This window comes from Vigna unguiculata, chromosome 6 (genome assembly GCF_004118075.2).
Source record: "Vigna unguiculata cultivar IT97K-499-35 chromosome 6, ASM411807v1, whole genome shotgun sequence".
Taxonomy (NCBI): Eukaryota; Viridiplantae; Streptophyta; class Magnoliopsida; order Fabales; family Fabaceae; genus Vigna; species Vigna unguiculata.
Genome location: NC_040284.1, coordinates 31500554 through 31517613, shown reverse-complemented (window position 1 = coordinate 31517613; position 17060 = coordinate 31500554). Strand labels below are relative to the sequence as shown.

The 17060-nt window shown below is 31.8% G+C and overlaps 2 protein-coding genes across 2 annotated transcripts; both read left to right on the top strand.

Moving 5' to 3' along the window:
* The first annotated feature begins 715 nt into the window (after positions 1 to 715).
* LOC114187445 (uncharacterized protein ECU03_1610-like) lies at positions 716 to 1911 on the top strand. Its single transcript, XM_028075705.1, has 2 exons — positions 716 to 939; positions 1184 to 1911. Exons 1-2 carry the CDS (start codon positions 817 to 819, stop codon positions 1781 to 1783), a joined length of 723 nt encoding a protein of 240 aa, XP_027931506.1. The 5' UTR covers positions 716 to 816; the 3' UTR covers positions 1784 to 1911.
* A 5799-nt stretch (positions 1912 to 7710) lies between these two features.
* On the top strand, positions 7711 to 9800 carry LOC114186825 (dof zinc finger protein DOF3.4-like). The gene has a single exon (XM_028074863.1). The coding sequence runs from the start codon at positions 8540 to 8542 to the stop codon at positions 9461 to 9463; it is 924 nt and encodes a 307-aa protein (XP_027930664.1). The 5' UTR covers positions 7711 to 8539; the 3' UTR covers positions 9464 to 9800.
* Positions 9801 to 17060: the final 7260 nt, after the last annotated feature.

Below are 17060 nucleotides of genomic sequence, written 5' to 3'. Positions count from 1 at the left end.
TTTCTTATTTCCAAAACAAAAGAGCGATTTACAAAAACTCATGTTCGAAGTTCAATCTTATCAGCTCAATTTTTAAAAATATTCTCTTTGGTGTAATCTGTGTTTTCGAAATATTTATGGAATTGATTACTATTCTCATCACGCAACCTATGCTAATATTATTAAAATTTTGGTCTTAATCACCATCTTCATTTTGTTATATATTGTATGTATGTTTGTCCTTAATTCAAGAATTAAACAACCTAAATTATATTTAACTAAAATTGGGCCCATGTACGTAACAAGATTACTTATAATTTAAATTTACTTTTTATTTATTTATTTATAGACTGAACTCGTCAACCTAATCAATTAGCCAAATCTCAAAATAATTTGGAGGCTATGCTTTCTTTACTGGATAAGATGATAGGATGAAGCATGAGTGAGAGAGTTACTATCTGTCTTTGTTATGAGCCTAGAATTGTTTTTGTGAAGATCATTGTAGTGGCTTCGAGTGACATATGAAATCGGCCAATAGATTTGATTCCCATTGTAAACGGTGGTCAACAAAAGATTGGCTCATTGGATTTACTCACTGAACTGCTTACTTTCTTCACGTCATTCTTCAAACCAGCGACTGAAAACGTGGCAAGTTTCCAAGAACCGTGGCAGGAAAGAACACACATGGCAACCCTCTTCTTTGCCACCTTTTCTTTCCAACATGCAGGTTTCCCAAAAGGGTGTCACACCATTCTCTTTTTAAGCGGATAAAATTATAGTACAAATGAAACCGAAGCAAGTAACAAAACCTTCTCAGAAAAACAAAGGAAAAAAGATATGGCAGCCATGTTTATAACCAGAACTACTCTCTTTCGCTTCTCAAAGTCTCTCCCTCACGCCCCTTACCTCTCCTTCAAACCCTCCAGGGTCACCTTCGCTTCCTCTCCCAACTCTTCAGAGGTATGTCCATCACAATCGCAAATCTTTTTTTCTTTCCGCTCTGCTATTTACGTTACAAACTTTACTTTCATCACAATGGCAAATGTTGTGAATATTGTTACAAAATTTGATACTTTTATGGTGTTAAACAAAATCTTAGAACATATAATTGAGTTGTACAAACATTTTCTTAAAACTTGAATTTGTGTATCAAAGGGTAGTTAAGTTAGGTTGAAAGACAAATTTGACGTTTATACATTCGCAGTGGAGAAATGCGTCAGAGGGAACGAGAGACGCAAGACGCAATTGGACATATGATTCTCCAGAGCCAAAGCGTAAGGCAGATGATGCGTCGGAGAGGGCGAAGGAAACGGCAAGAGAAGGCGTGGAGATGGCGAAGGATCAAGCGCGAGAAGCGAAAGACAGAACCAAAGAATACGCACAAGACGCGAAGGAGAAGACGATGGATGCGGCGGGGTCAGTGAGGGATAGCGCGGAGAATGCGAAAGAGAGGGCGAAAGAGTATGCGTACGAGACCAAAGAAAGTGCAAAGGAGGCGGCGGGAACAGTGGCGGAGAAGGGTAAGGAGGGGGCGGAGAGGACGAAGCAGAAGACGGAGGAGGTGGCGGCATCGGCCGGAGAGACGCTGAAGAACGTGGGGGAGAAGGCGAAGCAGGGCGTGCAAGGGGCGTGGGACGCGGCGAAGGACACCACACACAAGATTAAGGAAACCTTGGTTGGGAAGGATGATGATGATAATGATGGTCATGGACATGGTGGTTTTGTTCTGAAGGATGATGACGATGATGTTTCAGGGTTGAAGAGAAGAGTTGGGAAGAGTTCTGATGAGAAGGGCTATTATTAGAGGATAAATGACTTAGTTTAATTGTGGTGCTGTATATGTATCAATATTAGTATGTTTGTTTGTATTGCTGCTTCTCAATGTGCTGATATATCCTCTTGGAATAAAACTTTACATGCATTCCATTTTTATTTTTTTTTTTCAATTCTGAAGTGTGTGTTTCGAAGGAAATTTTTTGATGAAGAACTTATTGTTGGCGGGTTATAAACTATTAAAACCCACGAAGGCAATTCAAATCCATAATTCCTTATCGAACAATGCTGATGTATGCACCAAATCATCGAATTTATCAGAGCAAAAAGACAGTGTGTTTGGTTTATCATTCTCACATTTTCTCAAGTATACAAAAGGTGAGGAATAAATTGGTGAATTCAAACACATCTCATTCGTGTTTACGTTATCAGACTTTAAAATGAAAAGTTAATTGTACCTAGAAAACGTAAGAACGAATCATGAAAAAGCAAAAGGGGTGATGCTTTTAATAAAAGCGCAGAGATTAAAAGTGAGAACTTGACTTCTTAAGGTTATACTTTTGCAGTGAATTTATTTAATACAAAGCCCCAAGGTGTGTTAAAATCAGAATCCGACACAATTTACTGAGCACAATTTTTTATCCTTTTGGGTCAAATTGAAACGAGTATGTCATTTTAGGCCCATTGAAAGTGGCAGGCACTTGAGCATCTGCAATGACTTGGGCCAAATTATAACTCCATGGCCCACATGCTCCTTCGTTTGAAGGACATCATACTTACCAAAGGACCAAAGACTTCACCTTCTCCTTAAGGCCTAGTTTTGGACTGAAAACAAATAATTGTATAAAACTAAGATTTTTAAATAAGCTCAGAATGATCTTAACTACTCTTATCATAAGCACAATGAATTGTGAGTTTTGATGGCGTAGTGTACGGTAGGTTATCTGGGACCACGAATTGAAGATCTAAGAATTTAGAGGGTTAAAAAAACGAAGATAATTTTTTTTGGAAGAAATGATTTATTATATTTAGACATGGAAAGAGAAGAGAGAAGGGTGTAGGAGCAGTTGTAACCCCTCTATCACGCATGGTCAGCAACATCTTGGTTGATTGCATCATCACGTGACTCCTGGCATTTGCATATATAGTTTAGTTCAGATTAGAGTTGTCAGAAGTGGACCATGAAGGTTAGTGAAATCATAAATTATTTATTTATAAGGTAAGAAGTAACAACATCTTTTGCCACTGCCCACCCATCTCATGTCACCACACTATCACTTTTCCTGTCCAAGGATATATGCTCCATAGTTTCTTCTAAACATAATATAAACATTTTCACTTCGACCAATTACTACTAAATAAATTTATTGTAAAATGCAATAAATATATCATTCATATAGTTTGTTATTCAATGTATACATGAAATATTTACTTTTTTATGTAATATATTTTCACTTTTTATTTTGGATATGATCATAATATATGTATAAATGTAACATGACCGGATTAATATTCTCAATAACATAAAATTAAAAAAGAAGAAAAAAAAGAATAGTAAAAGGTTAAAAATATAGTTGATTGATTCATTAAATTTGTTCAGGTTAAAATAAAATAAATCAAAATAGCTAAAAAATTCATTGAGTTTGTTTGAAATATCAAACTCATGATGAATTAATCCGGTGTACCCATATTGAGAAGGAAGAATATCACAACCGTCCAAGTTGAACCGGAGAGAACACAGAAAGGGGACCAAGAAAATGTTGGTTGTAGGAACATGTTCCTCGGAAACAGTCAAATATATGGGTGTCAAAGGTTTGCCTACGGAACACGAAATGATATCACAAAGTAAATCAAAATAGTACGGTATTACTATTCAAATCTCAGTTTTTTTTCCCTTATATTAATATTAGTCTTATTACTTCAATAATATTAATTACGTCCTGTATAGATTGCGCATGAGAAAAAAAAAAACGAAGATACTTAGTAACGTTTTCTAAAATATGATTTTAGATAGATTATTTTTAATGATAACAATTTATCTAAATTATAAAGTCAAGATTAATAATCATTAAAGTCAAGATTTTAATATATTTTAACACAATCACACAATAACGCAAGATATCGGAATGATTTGATATAATTTAGCTTTAACTCAACATTATTAATTCAGTTTAACTAGTTATGCTGCATGTTTGGTTGTGTCAAATTAATTAGAATTGATTTTATAACACAAAATCAGTACGTATTTGGTCAGAATGAATAAACAATTCACACGGAATGAGAAACAATTAATTCTTATTTCTGTGTTGGAGAATTGATTCAGTTGATACCAGAGTTGTTGGGAAGATCTAACAAAAAAATAACAGATAACTAAGTGTGGAAGTAAACAGATCAAATCTTCCCTAACTAATATGGTGCTCTACTTTCTCAATTCTGGTCAATATGGGACTTAGACTCACACTTGGATTCCTAACAATATGCAAAATAATAAAATACATAAAACAGAGAAGGGAGAAACCAACACACACCAAAACCCACGGAAAAAATCTCAAAATGGAGGAAAAATCCACGGGGACCTTGTCCAGTAAAAACTTCCACTAATAAAAATTAATTGGTACATCACAAGTTCTCTTGGATATTTCAATGATCAACAGAGCACTACTATATTCACCAACAAGGGTGGATAACAAATGCCAATGGGTACTTTAAATAAACAATAGAGTGAATCCCAATATATGAGAAGATGAATAAAACATTTTCTCCAAGGTAGTTTCTCTGCACAGACTTGCAAAGGATAAACTTATTACTCTTTTCTTCTTCTCCACCCTCTCTAATGGCTTCTCACTAGAGATGGCAAATAAACCCGTGTCCGTGGGTATCACCCGAACCCGTCCCCGTTTTGACGGGGAATCCCCGTTTTGACTGGGTATGGGTATGGGTATGGGTAATACCCGAAATTTTCAACTAGGGATGAGGATGGGGATGGGGATATATATATACCCGCCCAAATACCCGTCCCCGCTTAAATTACTAAACTATTTATAATTTATTAAATAATCTAAAAAATATATATAAATAAATAATATATTTACACATAAAATATAATATAATATAATATAATATAATATAATATAATATAATATAATATAATATAGTATATATACATATAAATAAAATATACTTTTATATATATATATATATATATATATATATTTACACATATACATGTTATATAATATAATATAATATAATATAATATACATATAATATATATACATAATAATATAATATAATATATACGTATAAAACAAATTAATCATTTAACTAGTGAGATCTTTTATAAACAAATTTATAACATGACAAATTTATAAAAATTTAAAAGAAATATATATATATATATATATATATATATATATATATATATATATATATATATATATAAAAGCATAAAATATCTACGCATATACATATAATATATATACATAATAATATAATATATATTATTATATTTATATTATTATATAATATAATATAATATATACTTAAAATAAATATATATCTATAAATATATATATATATATATATATATATATATATATATATATATATATATATATATATATAAACATAAGATATCCACACATATAATATATATATACATAGTAATATAATATATAATATAATATAATATAATATAATATATATATATATATATATATATATATATATAACATATTTCTCATTCTCTTTGTTTTTTGTTATACACTTTGTTTACTCTCTCAATTGTCTGGTTTGTTTTTCAAGATTTAATTTTGAAGGTAATTTTTCTTCTTCTTATTACATAATTTTTACTCTCTGTACATGGTTATGTTCAAATAGGTGTTCCTCAATTTCATTCTATGAAATAATTTTTAGGTTACACATTTGATTATCTTTATTTATTTATTTATTTTCATGAAAATGTTTGACTCTTATTTTGTAGCTCTTCTTTTTGTTACTTTGGTTATACACTTTTTTACTCTCTTTTAATTGTTTGGCTTGTTCTTTAAGGTTTAAGCAGATCTTCAAGGTACTTTTCCTTTTATCATAATCTTAATTATACATTTTTTTTTTCCGTTATGTTATGTTCAAATGGATATTCTCAAATTTGGGTCACACATTTAATTATTTTTACTCCTTTACGATAATTTTATTTATTATTTATTTTTTGTTTCATGATAATGTTTAATTATTTACTATAGAGGCTTTGATGTGTACAAGAAGTTGGATATGGAACTCAAACCATCTAGGTAAGTTACTCAAATTTATTAATATTGTTTGTTAGTATTTTTTGTGAATTCTCATCTAATATTCTACATTTGGTGTTTGTAGGTGTTAAAAAATTAAAAGGAAAAGATGTTCTCATGAGTGAAAATGAATATGATGAAGAAGGTACATTATATTCTAGTAATTAAAATTTTCAATTTCAATTATTATATCATATCTAATTTTTCATTTTTTTTCTATGTGTAGGTGGATCGAATGCAAATGAAACCACTGATCATTTGTAAAATTAATAAATATTTTGGTTATTATAAAATTTTAGTAATGTGTAATTTTTTAGCTTTTATATAATTATTTGAATTTTATTTAGTTGTTATTTGATACTTTAATTTGAGATTTATACTATTATAATATTTTTCTTAATATTTGACATCATGAAAATCAAAAAGAGTATGTTATTTTAATATTGAATATTTTGATAGTATCATGATTCCGTTGGTGTGATTTTTAAATTTTTTTTATAAAAAATATTTAATTGATATATGGAACAATAAAAAAATGGGTATGGGTATGGGTATAAGAAAATACCCGTTACCCGGTGGGGATGGGAATGGGTCAAAAGTTGTATACCCGTTGGGTTTGGGGATGGAGATGGGGATGAATTTTTATTATGGGGATGGGGATGGGATCATGATACCCTTACCCGCCCCGCCCCGTTGCCATCCCTACTTCTCACCAGAGACACTTACAACTTCTTTCTCTATATCTCTCACTTTATTTTTTCTCATCTCATTACAAACCTGATGCAAAGGTTGTATATAATTAATTCTCCAACACTGAACCAAACACATCTATAATTGTCTCATTTTATATAAATATAAATGAATTTTATTTATAATTAACACTTATCCAAATAAATTGATTAGAGAATTAACTTCTTTTAAAAAATTTAAACCAAAACATATAATCAGATATTAAAATTTAAAATATTTAAAAACTAAAAAAAGTTGCAACATGATAACCCTAGACATATTCGAGATATGTTTAAGATAACTTTTTTTCTAAATGTTAAAGAAATAAATAAAATAAAGGTTAAATATATTTTTCATTTTTGAACTTTCAGTAAAAATAAGAATTATATCTTAAAAAAATTTAATATAGAAAATTTAATATTTTTAATTTAAAAAATAAAAGAAAATAATAAAAAGGTTAGTGGATCAAGAATGAGTGTCTCATGTTAGAATCTATCATATATATTTTTTAATTTAAAAATAATGGGAGAATAAAAAATAAAAAGATCTTAGAAAGATAAGTATAACAAAAATATTCATATGTGAGTATTTATGAAAATAGTTGATACGTGCGAATATTTATTTATAGTAATATTGCGAAATATTATCTGCATGTATTTATATAAGTGAGATATATTAGATATTTTAATATTCATTCATAAATGAGTTGAGTATTAGTATTATATTATCCATCCATATTTATATGTATTTGTTAATTGTAAAAAATTAAAATTAAAATTTTTGTTAATTAAAATTAAAATTAAAATTTATTTATATTTATATTTAATTTTTTTTTAAATTTTATCAAATGTGATTTAATTAGAAATCTAATTTCTACGTACCCGCAATGTTTTGAACCGAAATCAAAGATGGAGGGAGTGAGAAAAGAGAAAAAAGAGTTGAGCAGTTGTGAGATAGAAAGCCACCATTTGATTCACCACTCACTCACTCCAATTACTCTCTTTCTTCTTCTTCTTGGTCTTGCTCTTTACTTTCCTCTACAGCCGCCTCACCCTTCTTCTTGGTCCTTACTCTACCCTATTCTACTTCTCCTATCATCTTTATTTCTTCACTTCTTAAGTACTCCTACTCCATTATTTCTTTTTCTCTCTCTCATCTTTCTCTTTCTTCCCTTTCCCTTCTTTCCTTTTAAGTGCCCTCAAAATTCTTACTGCACTTCTCAATGGAACTCACTCCACTCCGTTTCTCTTTCTGATTGAGACCCTTCCTTTTTGGACTTTCTACACGTTGCACATCAATAAACCAATCTCCCAATTTTCCACCTCTCCTACTCTTTTTCCTTATTCTCAACACTTCAAAACATGGAAATTTCTTCTCTTTCAAGATCGTTACATTTCTCACAATCGATCCTATTCAATTAATACCATTTACACACTCATTACCTATTCTTCTAAGTTTTTTATGCAAATTTCAGATACCCGGTTCTTCTTTTTTGTCTAATTGCGGGTAGGTGGGAACTCATGCACAAGGTAAGTTGCCACAGTTCTAGCCATTCTAGATTCTCAGATACATTTTGCAGACACGTACCACTCAAATCTGAAACCCTGAAACCCCTCACACACACTTTTCAATCGTACGTCCCCATATTAACTGCATGCTCCTCCAAGCCGCCACCAACCACTACTATAGTTTCTAGAATATAAATACAAAACAACACATCTCAAAAACACACATACTCCAAAGTCAAAAGGGTCGAGAAAAAGATACAAGAGATGGAGCAGGGAGGTGGAGAAGGAGGTGACATGAACAAACTACCTCAGGATTCAAGAATGAAGGAGATGCAACAAGGGGATGCACAGCCTCAGGTTCAGGCCCCTCAACAACCCCAAAAGTGTCCTCGATGCGACTCTCTCAACACCAAATTTTGCTATTACAACAACTATAGCTTGTCACAGCCTCGTTACTTCTGCAAAACATGCAGGCGTTACTGGACTCAAGGTGGAACCTTAAGGAACGTTCCCGTCGGTGGTGGTTGCCGCAAGGGGAAGCGCGCCAAGAGTTCCAATCCATCATCATCATCGGAGAATTCCTCTTCTCGGTCGCTGCCGCAACAACAACAATCGCAAGACGTGGTGGTTCAAACCCAACCACCACCTTTAACAACGGTGCCGAGGGCTAAAGACCCTTCTTCAGTTTTGGCTTCACCTTTCTACCAAAGTGGTGGGTACTTGTCTTCTCTGGCTGCTATTCATTCGCTCAATCCATCATCACACCCTTTTGATCAGTCTCTGAATAGTGACGCCTTGCGTTCTTCCAATTTGGGCCTTCTATCTGCTTTCAACGTTCAGCGGCCAACTGGGTCAATTGGGACAATTCGTCCGCCGCAATTGTATCAAATGGGCAGTGGTCAGAGGGAGGTGGTGTCTCTCTATGATCAAGGTTTGGTTAATCCATCATCATCAAGCATGGCTAATACCAATAGCAGTAACGTTTCTCACCATGATTGGCCTCAGAGTTTCATGAGTAACAATACTAATGCCAGCAATAGAGCCTCTGATGCCTCTTTGTGGAGCACCATCAGTACCACTATTGGAGGCAACTCCGAGAGGACTAGTGCTGCTGCTGGTACTGTTTCAGGGTCGTCCTTGGTTCAAAATCAATGGCCTGATATTCCAGGGTATGGCCCTCCACCGTGATTTCATTTGCCTGTTTCACCTTGAAAATCCTGAAAGCTAAGGCACAGTTCTGAGCAATTGATTTGTCTTTTCATCAGCTTCATCTGTTTGATGACTTTTTTTAGGTATATGATCTTGTAGCATAGGTTTATAGCAGGTGTATTGGTCTTAGTTGATTGTGCAAACATTGGACTCCAGAGAATTTTGTGCTGTCGATGTAGTTGCTGTAAACGGTGATCAACCGTAACATTTTATTTCTTCCTTTGTAATAGATAGTTGAATAGAGAATTTCTGGGTTGGGTCAGGTTGTTTCGAAACTTTCACATATAATATTTTTCTAATTACACACAGTTACCATTCGATTATCCTCTGCCTTTTTGAGTTATTGTCTTGCTCAAAGCAAAGTGTGATTTGTTAGTTTAAGCCAAAGTCTAAAAGGAATGTAAAATTCCAAATTAACGAGGCAACTTTGCTAAATACATGCACAAAGGGAATGATGTCTTTGGTGAAAAAGTTGATGGAACGGTTCCATATTGAGCATGTGGGTGACTGAAGATCCAAATTCTCTTTCGCTTTAAAGAGTCCCGTTTGTTTTATTTGCAACTATGCTTTGTGCGCTTTGCTGTTACGCTTTAACTTCGTCCTGGCTTATTAGAATCAGATTCGCTGTTTGATCATTAAAAAAAAGAAAAGAAGATAATGTTCATAATTTTTTCATTTGGTCCTTTTTTCTGGTATAGCATTAATACCTTGAAATGTAGAAAATAACGTTACATTATCTAATACGTGTGTTAAAAAAGCTATTTTTTTTCGTACCATGTATTAGGGAATGTCAGTCAATCTTACTCACTCCACCTAGCTAATAATGCATGCAAACTGTTACTTGTCCTTGTATTTCGACGTTGCCAAGTGCAAAATCAAAAGGCGCATGTGACCTGCATGGGTTTCCCTGATTATCCGATCATTAACTAACCCACTCTCCACATGGCTCTTTCTTTCTCATTTTCGCCTTTTCTTTTGGCCCAACTATACTACATCGTTTAAACGACGCTCCATGTTCCTCTAACTGTTCCATAATATAAATAGGAGCAGGCTTACCAAAACTACAGAAATAAAATTATATATGTTAGATGCAAATGGTTGAGATGATTTTGCATCTGGTGAATTGTTAATTATTATGCGTACAAGTGCATGTTTTTAAACATAAGGAAATGAAAAGAAAATTGATACGTAATTGGGATGAAATTGCACGTGAAATGATGATATGTTGAGGCTGGCAATAGCAAAAGCAATTGTAGAGGAGCTTAATTACTGGTGTTGGTGTTGTGGAAAAGTGGCCTAGGAACGAAGTGACGAAAATGTGTACGAAATGGCGGGGTTGGTGGGGTGTGTGAGTCGTGGCTTTCGATTAAAGCATATCTTTGGTCTGCCATAAGGAGATCTTCAAGCACAGAGAATATAAAAGCAGTGAAACATCTCGAGATAACTCCCCACTCTGCCGCATCGTTTGTCACACGAATGTGCAACTTCTGACACCATACGATGCATCACCAATCACTATGTAAAATCCCAAAATACCACCAAAACCTGTTTTAGCATTTCATTAGGGCTTGCAATCTAACAAATTTGCTGTTTCGATAGGAAAATATTTCCACTGTGGGAGAAAACTCACATCAGATGCTTCCGAAGTGCAAGCCCCAAATCTCTAGTCAAAAAAGCTTGAGTGCATTCAAGACAAGGTAGAAAGTCATGTTTCATGGAAATAAGTTCTGTTGTCCCAATCTTGTCTCGTCTTTGTTGGATTTCGATTAAGTTGAGTTTGAGTTCACAACATTAGCCTTATAAAAAATCTGAATCGCTTATGAGTACACACTTCATATGAAGAATGTTAATAGGAGATCAAGAAAAAGAAACAATGATATTCTACTAAGTGTACAAATTAAGGAGACTTTTATCAATTTCATACATGACAATAGCACAAGCCATAGTTAATGGCAGTTCAAAACTAACTTCTTTCTTTTTGTTTTTCCTCTAACATTAAAAATGTCTGTCTTACCGATTTTTTTTTTTAATATAAATCAACGCAAGCGATAACTTTTACTGTATTTTTTTCTCGAATTAAGTGTTAAACCATTATTTGTGTGGATCATGGTCAATGCTATACTGACGGTATTCTCTAATTTAATTAACATATTAAACAAACAAAAAATAGAATTACATATGTGTTGAGGCAACTAATGTTATTGTCATGGTTGATACAATATTTACTCTAATATTTGTGTTTCTTGTATTGATACAAACACAAAGTATCTTGTTATGGATAATTATACAAGGATTTAAATTTAAGATTTAAAATTACTTGGAGTGAATGTGGAAAGAGCAAAGTGCAATATGTTCTCAAAGATAAAAAGATTATGTTAAGTGGGGTCAGCCTACTTTCAAATATACAACCAAATCAATCTACTTTACTAATAATTAATTTGAGTTGGGTAATTAAATATTTTAAAATATATAAAATAAATAAATAAATAAGCGAGCAATAAATAGGAAAGAAAATAAGTTTTAGATGATAGTTTATTTCAAAAGAAATAAATAAATAAAATTAAACATGAACTATTTTTTATTCTTTTAGGGTTGGATAAAATACACTATATAGTTTATTAAATATAAAGATTACAAGGTACTCGTGTATTTAAATGAAATTAAATTTGGTGAACTTCGATTCAAAACCAAAGCTCTATAAAAAGAGTACAAGTTTATCGCAATATTATTGGATTTTATTGTAGTATACATGTGCAAACGTATTAATGCATTTTTTTTTAATTATTTGTGTTATTTTGTATTTATCATTTCACGCTATTCAATTATTGATTTGATTAGTGACCCAATAATTCAGTATCTGGAATGAGTTAATAATGAATCCGATTTGCATTAGAAAAATATGTTTTTCTTTGCTGTTGTTACTGTGAAAGGGGAACATAGAAGTTTTAAATCTATAAATATTATTTTTGTGTAAGTCCATCATATTTTCATGTTCACGTAAACACAAATTTTAAGATATAATAATATCCATATGTACCTTTAGAATTTTCATAATACATGTCAGCTATAATATCTTTCTCTGAAATTGTATCGTGTATTTTAGAAAATAACGAAACTAAAGCCATAAATTGGAGATCAAAGTTAATACTCAGATTCTTTATTAAATTTAATTGTGTTATTTTTTTTACTGTATTACTATAATACACCGATTATTATCAATTTTAATATTTTAAAAAAATATTTAAAATATCAACACAATATTATTAGTGCTCGACCAAAGAAAAAAAATGAGTAGAGAAGGTGGAATTTACTTTTTTTCTTGATAAAAAGGCGAAACTAGCGACATTTAAATCACATTTTATGCTAAGATGACGGGACGTTTTGAGTAACTATTCAGAACACATTTCACACTTACTTTTCCGTCATCCTAATATAGTTTATCTTACGTAAGTTTTTAATAACCAGAGTACGTGAATGTTTACAACCATCACGTTCATTGTACTTAACCAAAAGCATTCAAGTAATTACCAAAGAAGTCCAAGAGTACAAATTTGACCCTCATCATATATGGTCCAGCTCCAATCACGAAAGAAACATGTTTAGATAAGAATAGCGTAACCATGATACTTTTGTTATTACAACTTTAATCCTAATTACCTCAATGTCCTTTTTAAAGAAATAGTTTGTGTTTAGACTAGGAATTTATTCCTACAAATTAAAATAATTAACTCAGTGTATGTTAAGTATATTTAAAAGTCATGAATTTTTTATATAAAATTGAATTTTGTTATTGTACAAAATATTGATATATTTTGATTTCTGAACTTTAAAAATCAATGGATATAATTTTTTTAACTCAATTACGTAAAATTATTTAATTTTTTTAATGTACCAATCGTGTTTTTCAGCATGCGTAAAAGGAAGAACATGTCAAACAGTGTAAATAACTTATATGTTAGTATGAAACGTTTTTAATATGTAGAAGAACATGGACTAATCAACATAGCCTTCGTATTGTAGTGGGTGTGACTAGAGCTATAAAAATGGGTTGGAACCCGTGAGCTAACCCGGCTCACCACGGATTTGGGCCAAGTTGGGTTGAATTTTTTTTACAAATTTCAATACGGGTTGATTTTTGACCCGGCTCACCCGGGTTGAACACGTGATGAGCCGGGTTGACTCACCAACCCACAAATAAAGGGTCACAAAAATATTTTTTGTTAAGTTGAGCTTTGTATTTGGGTCATGTTAGGTTTTGTTTTTAGCCAACACATAGATAATTTGTATTTTTGTGATTTTGGTATGTATTTATATTGTATTAAAGTTTATTTAAATTTTAATTAGAATTATAATTTAGTTTTGATTCAAACAAAATAAAAAAATTGTATTTTTTTAATTGAGCCCGTGAGCCAACCTGTTTAATCCACAAACCCGCGGTGGACTGGGTTGGATTGAAATTTTTTTGACTCGCTAATAAATAAGTCGGGTTGGGTTGACTCACTAAATGATCAATCCGTAGTGAGTTGAGTCGGATCGGATTGGATTACCCATTTTGATAGCTCTAAGTGTAACGCTTGGATCGGAGTTTTTTTACATCATACGGGGTCAGAGTTCTTCGTGCATGACAATCTCATCACCTTCAACATTTTTTAGTAATAACTTCAAGCTGCGAATCACATTGCTTAACGGAGACATATGTGTACTACTTTGATGTAGTGTTAATTAATCTTCTGATAATGGCGGCACGACATAGATGATGATTTGGGTGAAGAAGACAGCAAAGGAAAGACTACAGTAAAGACATTAAAACGTTGTGCAATCGAAAACTTAAAAAATTAATCGAGTTCTAACATGTCTTACAAACAAAATATCTGAAGAAGAAAAAACTATCTTATACTAAAATTATATTTATATCATTATTAGAAGTAAATAAATAAAATAACACCTAAAATAATTCCAAATGACAAACTTTAAAAAAGGTCATATAACATAAAGTTTGAACATCCCTAATAGTTGAAAAATTTAGAGAGGAAGAAGCAGGTGAGATATTTGTATTTGTGAAGGGTTAGAATGGAAGTGAGATAAAAAAGAGGTGGAGTGGGTCTAGAAACGGTGGTGTAGCGTAGCAGTGTTTGGTTAAAGGTGTTAGTGACAGATGCATGGAGGAAGAATCCAGTGTCTGGCTTTAGCACCACAATCTCATCCTTCATCATTTTTATGTGTCTTTCTTCTCCTCTTTGCTCTTCCAGACAATCTATCATTACCAACATCCCACCCTACCTTTGATGGGACTCCTTACCCTTCTTCATCCACACCTCTGATAATCCTTCAAATCTCTCTTATAAAACCTCATTTTCACTGTTTCTCTTTTCATCAAAACTAAATAAATATATCTCACTTTATGTGCCCCACAAAACTCATTTTATACATCTTTCATTCCCAGTTTTCAATTATTACATTTACAAATTTATGATCAGAGTTATTGTAAATTAAATTCACTTTTAATTTTATAGAGGCTAATGAACAAAGAAATAGTACTGGAATGTACACTTCAATGAGGTTTGAAACCTTTAACAGGACAAACACTTTCTTCTTATTGCCATTTTTTCACCCTTCCTCACCTTTTTATCACTTTTGAATTTTACCATAAAACAAAATTAATTTTGTAAGAAGCTCTAACCCTTATACAAAAAATACAACCTCTAAATGTTGATGCATAGCTTAACAAAAAAGAACCATCAACAAAAACCTACCCAAAACAAAGAGGTAGTCTTAATATATCACCATGACACTACACATAAGACTTTAAAGCATCTATGAAACTATTGACATTCAGCTCCCTCTATTACAAATATGAAGTTGTTGCCTCTGTTATAGAGGCAGTCAATCCCCTCTAAAAGGTCTTTCTATTCTCAATATATTTTTGGAAGGAAAGATAGTGGGTTTGATCCCTGCTAACAATTTTAAAAAATAAAGTTGGTAAGATTTAGAAACGAGGATGAGAGAAGTTATAGATTCAACTCTTCCGCTAACAAAAATTAACAACTAACTATTATCGATAACAAAAAAAATCTTTAAACGAAGTTTTCATAACTAAATTTATTCATATTTTAAAATAATTGTTATCTTAATCAACTTGATTAACTTTAACCTCATTTTTTTTTACTTATAGCTCATGCTTAAAAATTAGTAAGGACAAACCCATCATTTCTCCAACAAAATACTTTTTATCTAAAATAAAATTCCAACTGACACTAACAATTTTAACTGTCTATTTAATGTGAAATCTTATGTACATCTCTGCTATAAAGTTATAATAACAACAATATACGTTAAATTGATATTTGTCATCATTATGCAACTCGGGCAAATACAAAATCTGCTTTTGCAATTTAGAAGTGAACATGAGATAGAAAGTTCGGGATTCACCAAATTGTTTTGTGCGAAGAATAAGTCCCAGGTTTCACATGATAAAGTCAAATATCATATTTTAAAAAAAATAATCATAAACTCATTACTTCAAAATTTTGAGTTAAAAATAAATTAATTTTTTATATGAATTAGACTTAATATATATATATATATATATATATATATATATATATATATAATTTTCTTAATTAGTAATATTTAAAACATGTTAGTATAACTATGTAATAAACTTGAGATTGACAAATATGAATTACACACGAATTGTGAAGCCCTTTAGTCTCAATTGATTAATTAACATTTATGAAAAAAAGAATTAGTTAGTTGATTTATATGGGTGCAGAATTTTACCGCAAACATTACCTATTCTAGTGTCAGCACAGGGTAAAACTCATTGTAATGTCTATGTAACTAAATATGCAGCAACAATGCGCGAATAAACATGAGACCACAAAGACCCAATTTTAATATCATATACCATACACAAGTAGTAATAATAACAATAACTCAACGAAGAATATTAAATACTTTATTGATGAGCATTTTGTGCACCGGGTTTTTATATATGATATATTTTAATTAGTTTATCTGTACATGATCACACTCCACCAACTGCAAATTAACAATAGTAAGCATTGACTTAAAAAAGTGGAAGCAGAGAAAAAAAAGAAAAAGTTTAGTGGTGGTGGTGGTGATGGAATTTATTCGATTCTTTTCTTTAGTCCGAAGAAGAAGGCACATTATTCCCTAACACGCATTTCAACCTAGTTTTGACTTGGTTCCACCAAAACATTTGCGAACATATCTCTAACCTTAGTTTTTTATTTGGGGGTTCCGTGTGAGTAAAGTTTTGAGAGTTTGACGCTATCAGAGGAAGAAATTGAAGGCTTGACATCAGACGCATATTTTGTTGTTGTGTTTGACAGAAAAAGGTTGTGGGTGACGACATGTGTGCACTCATGCCATACAACTGCTCGTGTCTGGTTTGTGACCATTTGTCGTGTTTTTACTTGGCTGCCATCCAGGATGATTTTGGTGGAGACCCTCTCTTTGTCTAAAATAATATTTAAACAAAATGAATTTGGTGGGATGTAAGAAAACGGCAAAGATTATGCTCTTCAAAATATTATTATTTTATTTTAGACTC